Source organism: Clupea harengus, chromosome 6 (genome assembly GCF_900700415.2).
Source record: "Clupea harengus chromosome 6, Ch_v2.0.2, whole genome shotgun sequence".
In the NCBI taxonomy this organism is placed as follows: domain Eukaryota; kingdom Metazoa; phylum Chordata; class Actinopteri; order Clupeiformes; family Clupeidae; genus Clupea; species Clupea harengus.
This window is the reverse complement of record NC_045157.1, coordinates 21709957-21732923: the sequence shown is the minus strand read 5'-3', so window position 1 is coordinate 21732923 and position 22967 is coordinate 21709957. Positions and strand designations below refer to the sequence as shown.

The following is a 22967-nucleotide window of genomic DNA, read 5'->3' as shown; positions in this document are numbered from 1 at the left end:
TGCCAAAAAAAGAAAGCGTAAAACCCACATATCACCATACGCTATATTAAACATCTGTACCGCAGGGTATAATCTCTGTTCAAATCATATGCTGGTTGGCACTGATAATCTAACCATAAACCATCTCTGAAAGTGAGGGCACACATGCAAATGCATAGTTGTTTCCCAGGATTAAAAGATTATGGTGGGTATGCGGCCAATATGGCAATGTTCTGCCAGTCCCCCCAGAATCATTCCAACAAACGAGTTTGCTTTTGGCCTCTACATGTACACACATGTGCACACATTCACACATTCACACATGCACTATACTAGCTTGTGATGTTTTCTCTGATGCAGGACAGGAGAGAATAGAAGGGGGGAAAAGTGCTATTTCAGTTCTAGGTGGTTCTCTTGGCCTCATGCTGATGTTTTGTGATACTGATAGGAGCTGGATCTTTCTATGGTTGAAGGAATTACCAACCAATCTTCCTTTGTCAGCTTGTCATGTATTTTTCAGAGGGGGTAATGTTTCAGTGCCATTTTCAATCAATGACAGACTGCTGGGAGAGAATGGTTATGTCACTGTTCCTTTCAGTATAGCTCATTGTTCTTTCTCATACCAAGGATGCTCTAAAACTGTCAAGATGCGAAGAGGGGTTGCAATTACTTCAGTATATTGCACGTTAGTGCATTGAGAACCAAAGCACTTTTATGTACCAAGAGTTGCTGCATTGTTGTACAATATGTCCTGGTTTTTTAACATCTGTATGTGACTTTAATTTATTTGTATTTTTTACTACAAGTAATTATCTTTTGAAAACATGCACGGAAAGCAGTGGTGGTTCTGAACCATTTTAACGTTGGTCGGCAGGCTGCGACTAACTTTTTTTACCCTGGAGGCAGGGTCAGAAAGTCAGAAATCACTGGTATCTTGCTATGGATAAATCACAATTCAGTTTTGACATAAAAATCTGATACTTCGACTCTGTAAATATTTATATATAATTGTAAACAATTAGGCCAACAGCTCCATAAGGAAGCACAAAACATTCAAATGCATAGATTCAGCATCAAAATATCTCAGTTGTTTGTGTTCTTTTAAAATGCATGATGGACAGAGGGTGGAGAGGGTGGAGGGGGTGTATTTTGAAGATATTGCCTATTCTGCACTTGTCCTTCACACTGGAGTGTGGCGCCCATACAACATTATGTCTGTATTCATCCGCAGAGGACCACATCAGATCACACTTCACAGTAAGGGTAGCACTGCCATCTGGTGGGCCAACATAAACACACCACAGAACCGTCTTGTTTTTGCACACATTTTGTCATGCACACATTTTGTAAATACACGAGGTCCACAAGAATGTGAATCAAACAAGTGTACCTACTCAATTTTTTGAGAGTTTGTAACTCTACTAGACTGCTAACTAGCGCTGAAAATAAGTCCAAACAAAAAAAAATATATATATATATATATATATATATATGTATATATATATATACCTGGTCTCAGATAGAAACATGTAAAAAAAAAAAAAAAACGCTTTGGACTTTCAGAAGCCTACAGTTACAGGCTCACACACTATTATTATTATTAACACTGGTTACCACAGCATACGGATGAGCATGGTTCACGAAATATAGAACTTCATTAAGCTCCCAAACTGTCACAGATGACCAATTTAATCATTTCCGTTTCCACCGAGACGGCAGGAAGCGCTCGAGGAAAGTGTATAATATTAATGGACCTGCCGTCAGCTACAAAATGTCGATTACAACATTTCAGAAGGTCACTCTTTTATCGTGTATTGTGTTATGTGTGACTTTATTCCTTCCAAAAACGATATTATACGGAGTGAAGAACGAAATATTGCCGAAGGCGGGTAAGGGAAACATCCATACACCCTCCCAGATGTGCCCAGCCCTATCCCTGCCTTCCCTTTGATCTCGGCAGCTGTTGTCTTGCCTAGAATTCACCTGCCAAGTACCTGTAGCGATGTCCTTAAAATTCCAAAACACTGTCCTCTCATCCCACCTTGCAATCCAGTTAAACCTTGTGGACCTTCCTGTGCTTTTGTTATTTTTTTTTACCTTTCCTGCCCAAATAAAGATACTCTTTTCATTATATAACTCTCCCGCTATCCTTTCCCTGCTAACGCGAACGACTTTTTAGAATTGATATTCAGCTGCTTTAGTTTGGTGCATTTACATTGATTTATTTTAGATAGTATTCAAATTATGATACAGTTATGAAGGGCTTTCTTCGTGTATTAGAAGTGTATTCTGTTCATGTTGATTTGTAAAGCCTATGGTACGCCAGTGTTCAGTAATATCCAGACTACGTCGATAATCGTGCGATTTGACTGATGCTCACTTACTTCGAGGCACTTTATACAGGTCAGACGCGATGTAGGCAAGTTCCACAGAATCCATTAGGGAATGATGGTGTCAGCTTCATCTCTGACAGCACCCTTTTCCTATTAAGATGACAGACACAGGATGTGGAGTGAGATGTGCCAGAAAGATTCATAATAAACTTGCCAAAAAAGGTGAACAAGGTAACTCGGCCAGGCAAACTGAAGTGGGTCACAGAGAGTGCTCTTCTTATTAAGTCTGGGACATCACATTTCAAATAACGCAATAGCCCTTGATTCTAAAGTCCGTGTTGTGTTTTGTGCACTAACTATGCATTTAAGTGGATTATGTTTACGTTGTAGGCTTTACCCAGGTATGACCACACGCTCCTCTGGGGGAAACAGATTGTATTGCAAGTGCCATAATATCTTAAAAGACTATAATTCACATTAAAACAGACGAGACATTGTAGATATTGGTGCATGATGTGCCACATAAATATAGGCTACTGTTGATGTCTGAAATTATTTTGCCACTGAGGGAATGGCATCATTGTTTGGAGATCTATTGCCGTGAGAGTGATCAAGAAGCATCAAGATAAAGTAGTACCTGTGAGAAACGTATGTGATTCAGTTACAGTATATGACATGATGATAACCAGAGCAAACACACAGGTGCATATCACGAGTAGATACAAGACAGAGGATATTGTTCCTCTAACTTTTAAACCTAGCAGAAATGCCATTTGCTTCTATTGGCAGTTGGGCCTGGACATTACCACTCAGGAATGCACCGCAGGCAAACACCAGAGGGCCTGGAGCCCTGGGAGGCAGTGTACTCGGAGACTCGCAGTTCAGAGGCCATCGCCAGGGCACAGGCCAAAGGAATCACGTGGGGAAACAAGAGGTCCAACCATTTTGGACAGATCGTGCCCATATATGGAGTTGGGATCCTCTTTTACATCCTTCACATATTCTTCAAGGTATCCTTCTGTTTGCATGAGTCAGAAATCCAACTTTAGAGGTTCTTTTGAAGTGGCGACCCTATAAGATTTGTATTGAGATGATGTATTGATAGGCATTCGATTTGCAAAAAAGTAGTATTGTTATCTGTGGTGGTGATACTGACCTATAATATACTTACATTTAGAATATAATCATAAATGATGTCCTTTGATGCTAATAATATTTTTTTTATTCTTGCAGCTCACAAAAAAAGATAAGAAAGCTAAACCAGCTGGCAGATGCCCCATCTCAAACTCAGAGTTGCTAACACAAGATATAAGTATGTGCTGAATCTACTTGAAATTGAGCAAGTTTGCCATCACATTTATCTTTTTAATGGATTACACAAAGATGCATAGATTTACCATTCAAGGGAGCAAGCAATGATGATCTGCAATCACTTTCTTATTCAAATCATGCGCTGTATTTATGACTTACTGTGGTACTTTAAGCCAAAGTTGGATTGCACCATGATTGCATTGTCCAAATAAGGAAAGATGAAGGGTCTTGCTAATGCTGCTCTATTGTACCCCTACCTTGTTTCGTTTCAAGGGCTTACTTTATCTGGTGCATTTCCCCCCCAACGTCCCCTTCTTTTTGTCATTGTTTTGATTCCCTGTTCTGACAGACCCCGACTGAACAGGCAGTATCAGTAGCTCCAGCAGGAGCAGCCCCATGATAAAGTAGATTAAGATCCTGTCCCAGTCACAGGGCCGCTTTGTTCCCGCCTTTGTTAGACCTGGATTAGCAGTCAAAAGTAATGTCGCATTGGCCCGCCAGCATCTAATACCAATTAACTGCATGTCTTTTGGATCAGCACTAAGAGGTTTAACTCCATTCATCAAATGCATGCCAAGGGCTGGGGGATGGGAGTGTGGCAGGACTATGGGTAATATGGGGGTCTACTTCTATATTTATATGTTCTGTATGGCTCTGTCGCCATGTCACACGTTACCTCACATGTGAGAAGTCTCACCCACAATGCCTTATTTTTAGAGCCCTATCTCTTAATCACGTCTGATGGGAGGCAGAGGGAAGTTTCCCAAGGATTGGTTTTAACGAGCTGTGGGCGGAAAAAAAAGGCATTAAAAAGATAACGGAAATAGGTTTTCTTAACGCTTGAAAAGTCAGGACACTTCAGAGAGCTCATGTTTGATTGATTGTGTAAATAAAAAGACACCCACAGACGCTGATGCTGGACTTGACCTTCAGATCATTCCTGGGAGCACTGATGTACATTGCTTGAGTCTTAAAAGAACACTTTGTGTATCTCAGGAGGTACCCTGCAGGAAATGCAATCCACTCAAAATAACTTTCAAGAGAAAAACAAGCATCAACACACATACAAAATATCTATGACTGAGTCTACATAGGAAACCTTGTCTAAATCACCTTGTGTACCAACTACATCATATTGAAGTACCAGAGAAGACAAGAGAACAGGAAACAGAGTGGTTAAATTGTACAGGTGGGTGTTATTGCCTGCTAGACATTCCTGCCTGTCGCACCTCCCACGGCGCCATTGGGTCAGCCGCAGGGTCGTCAGTTGGTTACCACCGCTCATTGATGTTCCACTCCTGGTGTTGGAGCAGTGGCAAGGACATGTCCCTTCCACCCCCTGCAGTAACTCTTATTGGCTGGACCCTCGATTCGTATCCCTCCTCCTCAGCCATAGCCAAAGGTTGCCCTTCAGCGCTTCGTTGCACTTGCGCAGCAGTTGCGGACAGTATACTTCCAGGATGTAGATGATAGTCGTCCAGCCTTCCTCACCTCAGCAGCCAGTTCTGAGTATTTTGAGAAAACCAGGAAGAGACCAGAATCAATATGGAGGCGAAATCATGTGCCCGTCTATGGCATTGTAGAACTACTTTTTGCCCCTCGTCAGAGTTCAACTAAATAGGCATTGTGTCAGAGGCTGGTCATTTGCCTTTTCGTAAGTCACTGCTCATGCATGCTACATGCTACATGCTACATGCTATCTACATGCTGCTTTCTTCTCCAGCAGAGGAGGAGCTGGCCCAGCTGGAGGCCGGGCTGACACATGCAGAGATGATAATGAACAGAGTCTTGACAACATCGTCCCCCAGGACAGAGAGGTGAGTAGGGCCCCACCCACCACAGCCGGCATCAGGCCTCCCATAAATATTCCCACAGGCCAAATCAAGTCCTGAGTAAAGTCTTCAAATGTAAAATTGATACTAGGATGCAACTGAGGAAGGTTTTCTTTCTGACAACTGTCACATATGGAAGGATAGCGGCAAATTTAATGTGTTCACCTTTATGGTCATGAGACCACGGTGTTTATGAGACCAGCTCTCGGACTCTTGATATTGCCTCCCCTGACCTGTTGCTTGGTTCTCCAGTGTCAAGTTTAAGCGTTCCTCGAAGAGGAGACAGTCGAGTTTACTGCGTCGGTTGCGGAGGTTTGGCCGATCAGTGCAGGAGGAGCCTGGAGAGGGGAGGACTCCAGAGATGGAGGCAGAGGAGGTGCCCTATGGACTGGACTGGGAAGGTGCTTCTCTCTCTCTCTCTCTCTTTCTGTCTTTCTCTCTCTCTCTCTGTGTCTCTCTCTCTCTCTTTGAAAAGAAAAAATGATATCTACACATTTTAAACACTATCTGACAATCATTCAGCAGATGTTGTATGGCTTACATTCATATTTTATATTTCTAGTTTATCCTTATCAATGACAGCTTAAGGGACCTAAAATCACTTTCATCTACCTTAAAGGGAAACTTCAGCATTTTTTTTACCTGGGCCCTATTTTCCCATCTTTTTGAGTCAAAATTTTAACCAGGGACAAAAATGGTCCAGTCTACAGTCATTTTGTACAGAATCAGAAACTGAAATCTAACCTACAGAAACTCTAATTTTCTACAGTTTCTTTAGTTATTGAGGTAAACAGACAGAGTTTATGTTGTCAAATACTTATAATAACATTATGAGCCTCTCAATGGCAAAAACATGCAGTTTATTTTAATGCAGATGCGCGCACCATGGGATTACATTGCATAGCCGTTTAGCAGTTGCTGGTTATAGCGTTCTATCTCAATACTGGACCAATTTTGATCGTTAACTCAGTTGTTAGTTTGGACCCAAAATTATCTAAAAATAGGGCCCAAAGTTTCCATTTAAAGCTGCTGTAAGGGTAATGGAAAAGATTTCAGGAACAGTAAATACAAAAGCTTCCCTACATGTCAGTTATTTTGCATGTTAGAAAGTTAGAAAACTGGTGACATTGCCTACAGCCGCTATTAAACTGACCCTTTGCTGCCTCACTCGCTCTGTCCTTTGTCTGGTACCATGTACCTGACGTTACCTAGGCTACGCAGAGGAAACCTACCCCCAGTATGATGTGCCCTGTGGTCCCCGTAAATATGACACCATCATTGTGGAGGCCCCACCCCCTGACAGCCGCTCTGCAGAGGAGTTAGCGGAACAAATGGACAAAGATGACGATGAGGTGGAGAGAGAATTAGGAGTGATCGAAGAGGGAGATGAAGAGCTGGAGGAGGGGCTAGAAGAAACAAAGGAGACTGGAGAGGAGGAGGAAGACGAAGAGGAGGATGAGGAGGAGGAGGACGAGGAGGAGGAGGAGGAGGAGGAGGAGGATGAGGAGGAAGAGGAGACAGAAGAAGATGAGGAAATGATGACTAAGGAGGAGGATGATGAGGAAGATGAGGAAGAGATAGGGGAGGAGACTCCATGTCTGCCCCAGTCAGAGAGCGTGGAGGATCCAAGCAGCCGGGGTGGGCTGAGATGGTTCTTAGGTCTTAGCTCTGCCGACCCACCAGAATGCCGGCGCAGACGCATCACGTTCAACGAACACAAAGATGTCTTTCGATACCCGCGCGAGGGCACCATTGAGGAGGAAGATGAAGATGAAGATGAAGATGATGAGAAGGAGGAGGAGGAGGAGGAGGACAGTGAAGAAGAGGAAGATGAGGAGGGAGAAGAAGAGGAGCACCAGGCCCCCGCTGGGATTACAGAGAGGGTGGTTGAAGTCGATCCCTTGATGGAAGCAGAGAGCCTGAGGTTCAACACCGATACCTCTTCTGACCCAGAGGATGAGGCGGAGCCAGAGCATATGGAACAGGAAGTAGAAGAGGAAGACGATGATGATGATGATGATGATGATGACGATGACGATGATGACGAAGAGGATGGTGAACAGGAAGTGGGCCTTAAGGAGTTCCTCAGCAAGTGGCGCCCGGCAATTGACCCAACACTCAGCCAGGCGAGGGTGGACCCACCACCAACCTCCAGTGAACTCCGCATGCGCAACAAGGGCAAAGATAAGGAGGTCTGACCCCTATGACACTACAGTCCACCTCCATTCCAAAGCACACTGCCCCATTCCCTCCAGTCCAACAATGAAAACCCCATTCCTCCTAAATCACAAGTTCATATGACAAAACATCTCAGCCATGTAATCAACATCTAGTGCTGACAACTTCCAAGTTATACCAAAATGGAACTGTGATGTGATCATTCGTCTGAGAATTGCTAATGGTATGATATGGATTAAACATTCATCACACAATTAGGATGTGAATTTATCATGTGATGATTTTTAGATCACAAGTTTTGCTTATCTCATAGGCCATGTAGAGTCCCACATGCAGAACTGACGCCACAAACTGCAGTTTGGTTATCAGTTTCCATATGTTTACTACATTACACATCCATCCACATTGAATACTGATCATATATTATAGCATATCATATAGCATCTTACATTACTGCATTTCAACAGGTCCATTCCAGATGGAAATATTACTGGAGAGTTTTATATATTTTTCTTTTCATATGTTTAAGACTGGGTCAGACCTCATTCCCTTACTCCACCATGCTTGCATTATTATAGTTGATTAGATTGCACTACACTACTCATACTGGACCAGTTCCTCTGAATGTAAAACAATAAACTCAGCAATGCAATTTTAATAGGGTAATATTTATGGGGAGAGTAAATACTTGTTTTTCTATGTAGTGTGAATAAAGGCAAATGCTAATATATGGTCTGCTGTGTTTAGTCATTTAAAAGATGCAGTGGCGGCACACAGTAGGCTATGATTAATGACTCACCATTAATAAAGTCAAATCATTGCACTTATACTTTATTTTCATAATTATACAAACACTGTATATTGAACAATGTACACATTTTACATTTTGCACAATGGCATACCAGCACTGAAACACAGAATATGAAAGCACTGTTTGTTCTTGAACAACGTAGTCAACAGAAGCACTGAAGTTATTTTGGAACTCAGTTTAAGCACAGAAAAAAATTGCGCACTGGAAGAATACCAATCAGACTTTATATTTTCTGTAAAATTTACAGGGATGGGTATACTAAATTGCTGTTTGCCAGCATTTTCTTCTTCTTCTTTTTTTGCAAAACATCACTAGAAAATGAATTACAAAATAACTGTCACCACTTCCGAGCTTGAGAGTTCATGTATGGGTCGCCCCTAAGAATAGTATGTGATGTGAGGAGAAACATATCTGGGTACTGAGTCTCTGATGCTTCAGTTGATTTCTCCACTCACAGCAGTGCTGCCTTCTCACCAACATTGGTACCCAAATGCCACCATTTACTGTAGTATCACATAAAATAACCTAGACAAAGAGAACCTGAACCTGTTATAGCACAACAATTCATTTCAAACTATAGATGCATGTCAGCCTTTTTCTACTCTGTCTTTTGAGAATGTGGTTTAAATAGTGTTTTTAATAGAAGTACCATTGCAGAGAAAATTGAGTATTAGCTCTGTTATATCAAATTACCATATCAGGGTAAGACTGCCAAAGCTGCCTACAGCACAGTACTGAATAACTGCCATGTTAGAGTGTAGAAATATGCACGTATGTTTTTAGGATTCCCTTTCTCAATCTGCAGAAGTGTGCATGGACAGATAGCTTTATTCGAATGACCATTATGAGTCTAATATAGGAGACTTAGACTTTTTGAAAACCAAACTATTCTGTCTTTGTAGAAAAACACTGATATCATATCACCATATAGAATTTTGTGTTCCAAGCAGTTTACATAGTTACAGGACCACCCAGACGTGGAGTGAGAGCATAGCAAGTGAACTGCTTAGTAAATGAGGAAGAGTATGCTATATGAAAGTGGGGCACTGTAAGAATGGCCTCACAATCATGTCACCCTCTGAAAATAGCCCAGGGACTCTGGAAATGTAGAGTACAGAAAGACACGCTCAATCCAGTGATGACAGTCAGACGTGGCTCAGAGAGGAGCCTCTTAAAGCCTCCTTCAGGAGACAGAAATAGAAACATTTTAGTGAATTAAAGCATAACCTTTTAGATTCCATTTTCTGAAGGCACAATATTTACAGCTATGTAACATACACTGTTAACTCTGAATGAAGTCCTCCATCCAATACATTCTCCTACTCCAAAAAGGGTTTCTAGGATCCAGATGCAAGACCAGTGCACTGTACTGTAATACATATTTGATCCATATAGTCAATCTCTGTCTTGAAACCTTAAAGAGGGGCCTAGATCAGGCATTCCGGTCAGTTTAATGTTTAACTGCAATCTATTCATAGTACTGATATTTGCGTGTGGCAATGATCTTCAGGTGATTGATAAATTATACTACGGTAAACTATGTTGCACTGCATAAATATATAGGTAAATAGATAGAATGCTCACATTTACATGCCACGTGCAACTGAAAAAAAGCCATTGGAACTGTTTTTTACTGCCTTCAGTGGGTGATTTGGCAGCTTTTAAAATATTACATGAGTGTTATTAAACTAAGTCAAGAAATCCATTATCAAATATGATACATCAGGTGTCAGCTATTAAAAAGGGTAGTATAAAGGGTAGCTGCAGGAGATGCCAACAGTGACACGTCATATAAAACATTAGGCTGTATTTTACCGACTTTGCACGTGATGTAGAGTGGCCCTGAAAAGGAGATTCCATCAAAGAGCTGAAAACTTTAAAAGACAAGATTTGTCGGAATGGGTCAAAATGGTGCTTAATAAGACACACAGGTCTGCAGTGTAAGTTACATTGTGCGAGTGGTTAGTTACACATGTGAGTCTATGTCAAATATTTGTACAGTATGGTGTGAGATAAACAAAAATCCTCACATAGCTGGTTAATATCAGAGGGTTAAGACAAGTTTGTCAGCACGGGTGTCAGTGATCGCAATGCTTTCGGTTTAAAGAAAAAAGAACAAAAGTGGCGAGTGAATAACATTAATAGCTGATAACACAACTCCTTTAAGATCATCACAGTTCTTTTTGTCCTCATTGTGGTGGTCTCTTGAAACTGTAGTGTGTTTGTTGGGTGTCTCGTGGTGTGGTCTTTGTGCTTATTCCTGCTGAAATGTCCTGATCTGAGGCAATGAGGCCAGGAGGGTCAGAAGAACCACACACACACACACACACACACACACACACACACACACACACACACAAACACAAACCGACGTACACGCATGCACACAGAATCATTCGTACACAGTGTATCTCGCTTGTCAAGAATTCTCCATGCCCTCCAAAGCAGGGAGACATGGGGGACATTTCGAGTGCCCCATCGCCCTTGGTGGCAGGCAGAGGGAACCAGTGGAACACCCCTGGTTCTACCTCTGGTGGTGGGTGGGGTGGGAGGATGCTACTCACAGGCCAGCTTACTGTCAAAGCTCGAGAGTGCAATGGCAAAGGCCTGAAGGGCACACATGGGGTAGTTATAGTCCATAGTGAATATGTCCTCGGCCACGCGGCCAAACTGCATCACAATGTAGTCCGCTGCGTGAAGAAGGAGGATGTTGATACACAATTGAGAGATGAACTGCATACACCAAGAATAATAAGATAAAACGGCTGATTGCCAATGTTATTTAATTGTCACTGTAGAAGATGGCTGAACATAATAGGGATATCCTATCCAGAAAGGTCTATGCAAAAACTCACGGTCATTGTCATGTATGATCTGAAAGTTTTTGACGGAAGCCTGCGTCACCCTGCCATGGAAGTTGAGGACGTAGGACTGGGTGTCGTCGTTCCACACCGGGGTCTTGTTGTGCAGCTCAATCACACTCTCTGTGCTCTTATTCTGCCATCGCGCCAGCAGGGTTTCATGGTCCTGCAGAGCATGGGGAGATGGGACAGATGTGAGTGGGGATTAACCCTCCATTAAGGGCCCAGCACTCAGACACTACCGCTAACAGCATGCACTACCATTAGAGACAACAAGCAACACAACACATCAGTGAGGAAGGACATATACAGGTTAAAGAGAAGGAGCTTTAGATATTACACATAATCATTATATCATAATATAATCAATATTTAATAATCCATGTTCATTCTATATCTTCTATATACCTATTGCTGTTTTCCATATTTTTTCCTCATGGGACTAAAGTGGGAAAGACAAAGCTTTGCACTTACGTTACGTGGTCTGATAGATACTCTCTCATGGTCCATGTTCATTCCAGGAATAATGACACTCATTTTACGAGGGCCTTTGAACCCTAAAACGTTGGTTTCCTGTCAAGAGGAAAGTCATCGTTAGGATGAATGACCCACATATGTCATTAATCTCTCTGAAAGGCCTTGGTCCATTCATGTTATGGCGTAAATAAATCCTACGCTGAATGCTGCAGTACAAAGATAAGCCTATGCAATACCTTGAAACACCACTAGATGTTTTGCAGGCACTGTACCGTTAGTCGCCACTAGGTGTCTCAGTGTTCCACATCATAAGTTCTTACAGTATACTGATCCACTGTTGCAGAAGAAAATGTGCCATGAACTCATCTCAGGAGAACTGCTTTTAGGGTTTTAATAATTTTCTATTCATAACTGCGTTATCAATTTTCCAAGACTGCATCCATATACTTCAATCCAAATGCCGCTGCTGCATTATTCCTGGGAGCATCATCATCAGCATGTGTGGCTTGTTTTGTGCATGTATGCCGCTGCACCAGCAGAATGTCAGGCATATCGTGTTTCCTCTCCCCAGTGTTCCTTGTGTTCTGATGAATGGCCTGTGTGCTCTGGAGGCTGACTCACGTAGCAGATGGCGGCCAGCTCCTGCCGCAGGTTGCTGGCCTCTAAGCTGGAGGTGGTCTTCCCAGGATTCATACCACCGTCGTACACTGTAAACTTGGTACCCATGAGGTTTGACCTGGAAGAGGAGCGCTGGATGTTTAAATGGGCCTCACAGGTACATCGTTAAGATGTGTACTTGTGTCACACACAACACACACACACACACACACACACACACACACACACACACACAGTTTTCCTTTCACTTAAAGATAATGAGAAAGCAAATAACAGAACTAATTGCCCTCAGAACAACGCACCTCTTTAAAGTTTGGAGTGGTGACATTAATGATTCATTACTACCTTTTACTTTGGTGCAACAGTTTAAAACATGAAGACAATAAATCCAGTGATCCGGCATTAATCAATGATGGGTACATTTAAAGTATTCATTAGCAGACATAACAAGGGATCAAGAGCATTTAAAACTCCTTGAGCTATTATTGAAGTTCAAAAACAATCAGTGCCGTTGCAAGCACCTTTTCAAGTAAGGCACTTAAAAAGTGCAATTTAAGTTGTGCCGGAAGGTAGCAGACATTAAGACTGGAAAAGATCAAGCGAAAGGTCAGCCCATTAGTATAGCTCGCAGCACTGACAGGTGAGATATTCCCTGCTCATCTCTTATTTAGGAACCAATTGGTCTGGAGATAGCAGCCGGGACCGCACAGAGGGCGGGATTGATCATAACCCTCACACGTGACGAGTGACACACACACAATTACGTAATCACACACCTTCCACGTTGCAAAATCAATCATGGTCGTTGTCTGTACGCGCACAGGTGGCTGGAGAGTGTGATGACGGACAAATCCTCACACATCAGCAGCAAACCTAATCACCCTGCCTAATGATACCATCCAGATGTGCTGCTAGGAGCCTTTTCATCAGAGATGGCAGTAAAATCAGTCTCCCCATATGTCCAATAGAACAGCCTCTCGACTGTGACACATCTGCATGCGGCAGACACCCAGGAGTGGCGCAATCACACACTGGCAACTGGATCTCATGACTCATACACACCGGCTGTACAGACCCGGATCTCGTGATAATTTTTTGAATAAAATGCTGGTCACGTGCCTAACGTGAGCCGGGGGCTGTGAACGCACCTCAGTTTCCCAATGAAGCTTTCTCCCCCTCGAGACAGATCCGTCGGATCAATGGAAATGAGGTAATTAGATGTTTTGCTCTTCTTTCTCTTCCGTCCAGCCAACAGGAAGACCTATGGCAAGCCAGTGGGTGTAATTATGAAGCCAGTAACATATCTCATCAGTAACAGCATCACCTGAAGGTTGATGGCCTTATTCAATTTTAAATGGTTCTTTCACAATGTGCTGCCACACTGTAATTAAGCACACGTTTTTTTCCACCAGGCTCTCTCTGTTGTTATTCTGCTGCATGTTGTGTTTATAACACAACAATGTGCTGAAGCATATTAATTTGCAAACAAATCATGCTGTTCAGAAATCCTTGTCATTCCGCTCAATGGTTCTCCAAACAGAGAATGTATTGGAATGGAATTGACTTAGTTTTGAAGCATCTATTGACACACAAAATTTTCCACAGTGTAACAGGTTTAACGATAGAATTTATCGAGACAAATGCAAACAATACAAAGTGTCATCGATGTTTTTATAGCACGATACGTTTGTGGATCGCAGCACAATGGGAAAAAACCCTTTTAACATTCACCATAGAAAAAGTGACTTTAGGGGCAGTAATAAAGTCAAACACACATCTGTGGATATCATATTTGATTTCAATGAGAACCATGTTCTGGAGGTCTGGAAGTTCTAAAGTCACGGTACCTTCTTGCCATCTTCCCGTTCCAAGTGGAGGTAGTAGGTGGGGTACATGCCCCTGTCCATGCCCTTCTTGTCGCGGGTGATCCTGCACTTGACCGTGATGCCCTGGGGGGCCGGCCTCAGGGTGAACTCCTCCAGGTCGTCCACGTCGATGGCGGGTTCATTGACGAGTGGGGTGGACGCTGAGGCAGCCTCCTGAGAGAGGCAGACATACACACACACACACGCTGTCAAAGACTGACTGACACTCACAGATGTACTATTTGCACACGAGCACAATGGCTAAGAAAGAGAAAGAGAGAAATGAAGAGAGGACAAGAAAAACATCTAAATGTAGAACGATGAATTCAAAATGTTAAATTATGTACACACAAGTCCATAATTTGCATACTGTAGGTTGACATTACCATGCTAACATACTAGCAGAAAGGAAGATTACATTCAAATACTGTATCTAGTAAAGATGTCCTTACTGAACCAACCACTACCGCAAGACACATCCCAAATCTCTGCATCTTCCTCTCTATCAACCCAGTGCTGAGAGCTTACTCCATGACTTTGTTCCATTCCATGAGGATTATTATCATGGCATCAATGCTACCTGTTAATGTGATGCATAAGTGAGCTCATCCAAACCCTGAGGCACACCAAATTCACTCATCCTGTGATTCACCGCTTAAATAACCTTACAAACCACTAGTGTCAGGTCAGGTTTTTTTTTTTTAATGGCACACACGACACACTGGAACACACACGTGCATATATGGAGGCGACACAGGACACACACACACACACACGCAGGTCGCGGTGAATTTATTTTCTGCTTTTTCCCATCCTGGACTGTCCTTCCTCAAGGACCCCCCCAGGAGCAGTGGGCGGCTTGTAGCGCCCGGGGACCAAGTGAAGTGAACTGTCCATCTTTGGTCAGGGATGGACATGTGTTCTGTTATTTTGCATGTTTTTTCTGTTGGGGTCCTTAGTGGAGGAAACCCCTTGTGAAAACGGGGAGAACATGCAAACTCCACACAGAAAGGCCCGGGAGATAGCCCACTTGAGCACTGTGCACTCTGGGGAGGACCTGCCCCCCAGAGCCAAAAGGGCCCCATGTGGGAATCGAACCCATGACCTTCTTGCTGTGAGGCGGCAGTGCAAGCAGTGCAAGCAACTGAGCCACCGTGTTGACTTCACACTTCTACTAACATGCCTAGAAAGTTCCACATTCGTCCCTCTACAGCTCTGGCTCTTGTGTGAATATAGCCTGACACTTGAACCAAGCCAAGTCAGGTTCCACTCAGGTCCTTCCACCAGGTTCGACACAATGGGACAGACCCCTTTAGTTCCCCCAATACACCACAGCCTCATGAAAGAAGCCAATACCCACATGCAAAAAGAACCTAGGGCTCTGGCTTCGTCTAATCTTCCCAGAGCGCTTTAATGAGCACTATCACTGACAAATAAAGGAGTGAAAATAAGCTTTAAAATGAGCATTAAATATAGTCAGATATAAACAGATAAGCCCACACATAGTGTTTTGAAGTCACACCCTCTCTTCCCTGTGAGAACGGCGTGTTCATTATCACTTTCCATTTTAAGAGCAGGCAGGCAGACAGGAAGCACGGAGCGGGCCACAGAACACCATCTGCGCTCGAACAGAGGGAGGCTTCTTGTTAGGGGAAGTGCTCATGAACGCCCACCGTCCAACACATTAGCTGGGCGAGGGTAGAGGGTAGAGGGTGTGAGTTGGGGTGGGGGTGGGGGGGTTCACTCCGCAGCCCGCAGACACCCAGCCCTGCTAATGGTACCTCTGTGCCCAGCGTTGCGTCACTAACATGCATCTTAGCGCAGACTGGGTGTGTGGGAGGGGATTAGGGGGGGTTAAGTGTGTAGGGGACAGTGTATGTGAGGGAGGAGCAGTTAAGGTGCACACAGGTGGAGGTCAGTGCCAGCCACTGCACCTTCCATGTGACCTCCGCTACAGGGAAGTGAAAAATGACACTCTCTCTCTCTCTCTCTCTCTCTCTCTCTCTCTCGCGCGCTCTCTCTCTCAGATGCTCTCATTTGCTCCTCTGGAGATGAAATATGCATGTGATATAATAACCTCTGACTGGGAGACAGGGCCTGGGGCCCCTTATCTTGGCAGGCGGGCACATTCTGGGTATTTTTGGGCGAAATGCAATCTGGAGAAAATATATTTCCGAACCTGCTGCAGGCCACTGTGGATGGTCTGCCATTAACTTTAACTCACTGCCAGTAGATCAGCACCAGATAGTGCATCAAGGGGTCTGATGGTGAAGGATGGGTAATGAATGTCAATTCTGTGGGCAGACAGCTGGGAAATGTAGGAAACACAGTACACATCAAGGTGTCCCTGGTGGAGCCTATGAGCGAAATGAGCGTATCATGAACAAAATAAAAGAGAGATGGAGAGAAAGATGGAGAAAGAAGCTGTGCGAACAGCTTGAGTAGAGATGCTCTGACGAGGTTAAGCAGTGAGTTTATGCTGACCACATAGGTCTCAAGGGCACATTTGTGCTTGGGGAGTCAGCACATGTCCTCTGTGTGTGTGTGTGTGTGTGTGTGTGTGTGTGTGTGTGTGTGTGTGTGTGTGTGTGTGTGTGTGTGTGTGTGTGTGTGTGTGTGTGTGTGTGTGTGTGTGTGTGTGTGTTTAGGGGAGAGAGAGTCACAAAGGCATAGTGACATGTCCTGCAGGCATAAAACGATGGGCTGAGTAAACACACTGAGTCACTCCCCACCTTACTGGACTTTTTGCTGGTGGCCGAGCCTGGCCTCGTGTTGCTGTTGAGCTGCGAGGAACTCGAGCTGACTTCATCGTCGTCGTCCTCCTCTTCGTCAAAGTTCATGCTGCTCGAAATCCCTTTCAAAACAAAACAGTAAACAGTAAACAAAGCCACTTGCCGTTGTGCTCAACTGTGGTACTGTTGCTATCCTTAGGATAGGGGAGCACTAAAAACTACTGAGTCAGAGTGCAGACGATAAACAATAACAACAACAACATTAACATCAAGGACACCATAACATTAAAATCCCTGTGGTGTGCTTTTTTTAGCTGGGGCATAATGATGCCCCTTTGGGACTCACTACATCTAGGCAATGCTAATGCTAATGCTATGCTGGAGTATGGGCTCTACTCTCTCCATCCAACGAGGGCAGGAAGCTCTAGGGGAGAGACGGCCGCTCACACTGGGATGCTTCCTCCGCACAACCACCCTGCCAGAGTCAACAAGGGAAGGGCGCCAGCATACCAATCAGGAAGCTGGCTACCATATATCCTTGGGAAACACTTTTGAATTACAGGGAGGGGGGTGGGGTGGGAAAGATAGAGAGAGAGAGAGCGAGAGAGAAGGAGGGGGAAAAAAATAGGAATAGAATAGGTGGATAGGAAGAACGGAGGCACACTGATAGAAAAAGAGGAAGGATTCTCTAGAGTGGTGTTAATTAGGTTATGGTGTTATCTAAGCATGTCACTTAATATATTTTAGATGACGACCTTATTTGGTAAGCTTGATTTGACTGAGTGGAAGTTAATTAGCTGCCATGTTTTTAAAACTGACATTCAGAGAATAGAGGTTTATTGCCTGCGATAATCCAGTGGCATTATCATTAGCCTTCCTTTGTTTGTGTGGGCAGTGTGGGGGCGCAGTGCACACCTAGTAAAACATACGCGTACACACACACACACACACACACACACACACACACACACACACACACACACACACACACACACACACACACACACACACACACATACACACACACACACACACACACAGACACACACACACACACACGCGCGCGCGCGCACACATACACACACAAACACACAACCAATTCTCTAATCAAGAGACCCACCAGTCCCACACACAATCAGTGGCTCACTTTGCTTGAGTGACTCAGCTCTCAGAATAGCTGAAAACACAGCATGTCATAGCATAGCACAGCACAGCACAGCACAGCACAGCACGGCACAGCGCAGCACAACACATCACAGTACTGCACGGCACGGCACAGCACAGCACAGCACAATACAGTCCGCCAGTATAGCCCAACACAGGTCCGGAGCGGACATCCAGCACATGGCCGGTACCTTTCTTCAGCATTGTGACCCGCAGGTCCTGCTTGCCATAGGCCTGCGTGCTGCTCACGCTGTCACTCTCAGCCTCGTCTGAAGACAGGTGCCCCACCGTCAGGATCTGGATCTGGCTGCCCAGGTCCTGCGACTCGTCCTGGAAGGCAGCCGGACCATCGATGCCTGCAGAGGCCACAAGCCCCACCCGCCAGTCAGACCAGCACCAACACAGCAAGGTGAACTAGGAGCTGAACGCAGCTCTAATACACACACATGCCGGACAAATCCACTCAAATATACTGCTCATACACATACACATGCACGCACACACACACAAACACACAAACACACACACACACACACACACACTCACTCTCAAGGACATCTCGCTATAGATGTGCAAATTCTCCACAAAGTCCGTACAATGACGCACATTGAAACACAAGTGGCCTCTGAATATTCCATGCATTTTGTTTTGAAAAGACATGCACACTCATCCATCAACACAATTGCATACTCGAGTCATGCCTTGCACAGTACAAAACACAAGTGTCAGAAAAGAGGTTCAAGAGCTGCAAAACAAAAGACTCCTTGGTAACCAAGGTGTAAACGGTAACCAAGCAGTACAATTCTAAATTGTGCTTAGAAGGAGCCTTTACTTTGCATGAATTTCATTACTAGAGGTTTTTTTTCTTTTTTTGCACAGGGCTTGTTGGCTTTTTCCCATTCAGTTGGGTGCAATCATGGGAGGGAACACAGCACCCCTGTGGGTCCAATAGAGATGGGAGACAGACGTGTGGCACCAGATTACCACACCTATTCTCCTCAGCCCACTGATCATTATGACCTCAGCCTTATAATATTCTCCTCGTTCACCAGCTCTCCTCTCCTCGCCCTATTTTCTCTCCTACTTTGTCTTGCTCGCATTTGTGATGAATGAGATGAACATGAGACAATGAGAAACGAGCCCGATGCTTAGTCAAATACACATTGAGGGATATGCTTTTAATGGTCCTGAGGAGAGTTAGACATTGATGTTGTTTTTTCCTACGTTCATGCTACATCCATGTTTTTTCTTTTTGTGTACAGTAATCATGGCAGTGACTGCCACTGGGTAAGTATAGAGTTAGCGGCATTGGCCGTGGCGGTTTGTGATTGCCCTGACCATTGATGGAAACGTGGCCCCCAGGAGTGCATCATCGATGATGGAGTGAGAGAACAAACGAGACAAAGATGGAGGGAGGGAAGGGAGACGGAGGAAGTGATGGAGCGGTGTGAGCATGTGAGGGTGGCGAGGGATGACAAAATAAGGACAATTTGTCAGGATTAGAAGGTATGGAGAGAATGGGCCCTGCTGACGACAAGCGAATGCCTCATATAGACCAGCTGTCTTTTGTCAAACTATCCGATATGAACTCACTGGGTAGAAAAAGCAAACATCGCTTTCACAGTGTGTTTGCAAATGAGATTTCACTGAGCAGCTGCGCCCCTACCAGGGGAGGACTCCCTCTGCATGGGAACCAAACACAAACAGAAAAGGAACTCCTTTAAGACATCCGCAAAGAGACAGATCCTGCTCTCCCTTGTGGCTAGTGACACACTGCATTCTGAGCCAGGACATTTCCGTTGTTGTTTCGCGTCTTGCTCAGTTTGGCAGCCTCACGAGACCAGGCTCGCTTGGCGTAATTAGAGCATTTCTTATTTACTTGTTTACCCGTTGTTTCCAGAGGGCAGAGTTGGCATGGGCCTTGGTGCTGCCGAAGGCACGCTCTCACTCTGCCAGCCCAGCCTCATCCTCTGAATGTGCCACCCACACAAAGAGTGGCGTCCTGCGTACATCCAGGAGGTGGCAGCAGGTCTCGGTGGAGGATGTACTGAAGGATGAGCAGCACGGGTATGGAAGATGAAATAACAAGAGGATGGCAAAATGAGAAGGAGGGAGCGTCAACAAAGGACGATGCAAGCTCTTGATGTAGCCCTCAAAAACTGCGAAGCATATGATCTATATGACAGCAAGCTCTATTCCCTCCAAAGAGTCACACACTGAGACTGTTATCTCCAATTAGGAGAGTGCCTGGTGCCACTACTCGTCTCTACCAGCCCAGCCTAAAATCCCGTACAAATGCAGAGACAATATTTATGAAACCATATCTGGGCTTGTCTGAAAATACGAGTGATCATGCACATTCCAGCATGCAAGGCTTCACACTGCGGCACAATCACAAACACATGCATTCACACTCTGCTGACGTGCCGGGCCTGATGTGGCCACGAGAAGTGACAGCCTTCCTGACACCCCCTAAGGCGCCCCCCCCCCCCCCCCCGTGGTCTACATCAAGAGGCTGAAGAACCAGGTCAATAATGCTGAGACTCCCCGGACAAACACGTGTCGCGGTGCTCGACCGACCTCGAGACATGACACAGACAGACAGATGGAGCAAGGCATGCTGGGAGGCAGTGGGGGCCGTCAGAGAGGAAAACAGGCAAGCCGGCGGCGGTGGTGGTGGTGAAGGTTGGTGGGAGCGTCACCATTTGGCTGACCTTTGTGCTTTCCCTTTTTCTCCTTCTTGCCGCTGCCTGTCTGCGGGGTGGAGCCGCTGGCCTTGGCTTTTTTAGCGGAGCGCGGCGGCTCGGCGAGCGCCTTTGCCTCCTCCTGCTCGGCCTCTTGCACTACACGCCGGCGCACGCGGAGGAGCAGGCAGAGGCACATACAGCACAGAAGAACAGAGGAGACCCAGGAAAGGGAAAGCGACAGTGGGGAAGGAAAGAGGGAGGGAGAGGGAGAGAGGAGAGAAGGGAGAAGGGAATTGTTAAAAGGAATTAGAAAAGATGGGAGGGGATAGAGGCACATTTAACAGCAGTCAGAAAGGGGTCAAATCCACAACAGCACTCTCCATGTGTGTGTGTGACATAGAACACGCGTCCCTCACATGAATTTCTTTCCTCTGTTGCACAGGTTATCGTTGTGCCAGCTCTGGGAAATACAAAAGACATTATGCAAGCACAAAGACATCTCTCTGCCACAGACCCCTGCGCCAAAGCCCCCTCTTGATGTTTTTATCCCCGAACACCGCAAAAGACCTTGAGATTCAAAGCTTTGATAGGGAACTGTTTTTTTCCCCTTTGCCTCTCAGCCTTGTTCTACTTACTCTCTTTATCAGAGTCCTGGGACTGCTGTGCGAAGCGTGATGAAGGCCAGGCTTACTAAGAGCCTTCAGAAGAAAGATCAGATAGTTCCATGTGAATCCGCCCATATTCCACTAATGGCATAGGACAGGGGACCATATTGGCTGTAATTGGCTGTTTAACCAACATCACACAAATATAATGGTGCAGTATTTTGCAGATGTATAAACAAAGTTTAATAAATCAGGTAATTAGGACACAAGAAAGTTCATTTCTATTTATGTTTGTGTTAAATTTGTCATTTTTTTTTTGGTCATGATAAACCCATCTTCCCCTTGAGTATGATAAACCTCATTACTAGTATTCCATCTTCCCCTTGAGTATAATAAAACCCATCTTCCCCTTGAGTATGATAAACATCCTTACTTGTTACAGGTGAATTTAAAAGCATGCCACCCCATCATTAAATCTCAATCAATGGACATGCAAATGTTTGCCTGCTTATGACATTAGATTTCACACAGATAATTAGACCTGTCAGTGTAGAATGGGCTTCAAGCCTCCAGGCCTCTGACAACAGATATGAGGAGATGATGAAGCATCTTTGAAATGGGAGTTCTTCAGGGTTTATGGTGCCATGCTGTCCTCCTTAACTTCTTAACAGTTTTGTTTAGCTTAGCTTATTTCAGCAGAGGTTAGGATACATGGCATTGTGTTTTATTATCATTGGAGTACTGTATAAATATATGTCTTAAATGGAACTGGTGTATTTTACTCCATTCAATCTCTTGCTTTGATGTTATTGGATTGGTATGAGTTATTTTTTTTGCTGTGAACGTATACTCAGACTGACTATTACCTGCACACACAGCCTATAATTAATTGTGTGTGTGTCAGACAGTTAGAGACAAAAGTGGAGGCATAATGGATGTTGAGTGCTTTTAGAAGTGAAGAGTTACACGTAAGGAAAGGAGGGTGTATTGCTTTGCATCTGTGTCATGCTATGCACTGATGCCGTACATATGAATACAAACTGACACCATAGATTTCAGGGAGTACTATTGCAATGCATTAATGTGCATTATGTGTCTCTCATTAAGGACTTTTGGAGATTTTCATCATTAGCAGTTCTTATGTCTTCTCTGTGGCAAATCTTTCATATTAGGCTAAAGACGTTAGCTTTGGGGAAATAAAGTGCAATTTTCTCCTAAATCCAGCTGGCCAAGAAACCAAATTTCTTTGGGTGAAATAAACCCTTCTTTGGGTTAAATAAACCAGACAAACACCACTGGGCCTGGTTATATTCTGCCAGTTCCGTTCAGAAGCCCTGTTCTATTTATGGAGAGCTTAGCAACAAAGCAGCTTGGCAACAGGCAGTGGATGGAGAGGAAGGGAGAGGAGGCTGAGTCCTTCTAACCCTGATCAACACAGCGTGGCCCGCTGGAACAAAGGTGACTAGGCCACGTCATCACCAAGCAGTGTCTCACAGTATCCCTCTTAAACAGCT

At 44.5% G+C, this 22967-nt stretch overlaps 2 protein-coding genes across 4 annotated transcripts in view; one reads left to right on the top strand and one right to left on the bottom strand.

Annotated features, from left to right (window-relative positions):
* Positions 1-1108: 1108 nt before the first annotated feature.
* ric3a (RIC3 acetylcholine receptor chaperone a) lies at positions 1109-6900 on the top strand (the record flags this gene model as incomplete). Its single annotated transcript, XM_031568627.2, has 6 exons — positions 1109-1868; positions 3102-3322; positions 3546-3624; positions 5347-5440; positions 5708-5856; positions 6668-6900. Coding segments are annotated over exons 1-6 (894 nt in total), but the record flags the coding sequence as incomplete, so codon positions are not given.
* A 1548-nt stretch (positions 6901-8448) lies between these two features.
* The window catches only part of tub (TUB bipartite transcription factor), a 52636-nt gene continuing 38117 nt past the window's right edge, over positions 8449-22967 (bottom strand). For 2 of the 3 annotated variants that reach the window (XM_031569413.2, XM_012834658.3), the window contains exons 4-12: positions 20876-21004; positions 18353-18517; positions 16998-17119; positions 14248-14439; positions 13549-13661; positions 12404-12518; positions 11780-11878; positions 11300-11471; positions 8449-11134 (exon numbers count right to left, since the gene is read on the bottom strand). In XM_031569413.2, the coding sequence (XP_031425273.1) occupies positions 11001-11134; positions 11300-11471; positions 11780-11878; positions 12404-12518; positions 13549-13661; positions 14248-14439; positions 16998-17119; positions 18353-18517; positions 20876-21004 (1241 nt within the window). In that variant the 3' untranslated portion in view covers positions 8449-11000. The remainder of the gene's footprint in view (positions 11135-11299; positions 11472-11779; positions 11879-12403; positions 12519-13548; positions 13662-14247; positions 14440-16997; positions 17120-18352; positions 18518-20875; positions 21005-22967) is intronic. The other variant, XM_031569414.2, reaches the window with a different exon arrangement.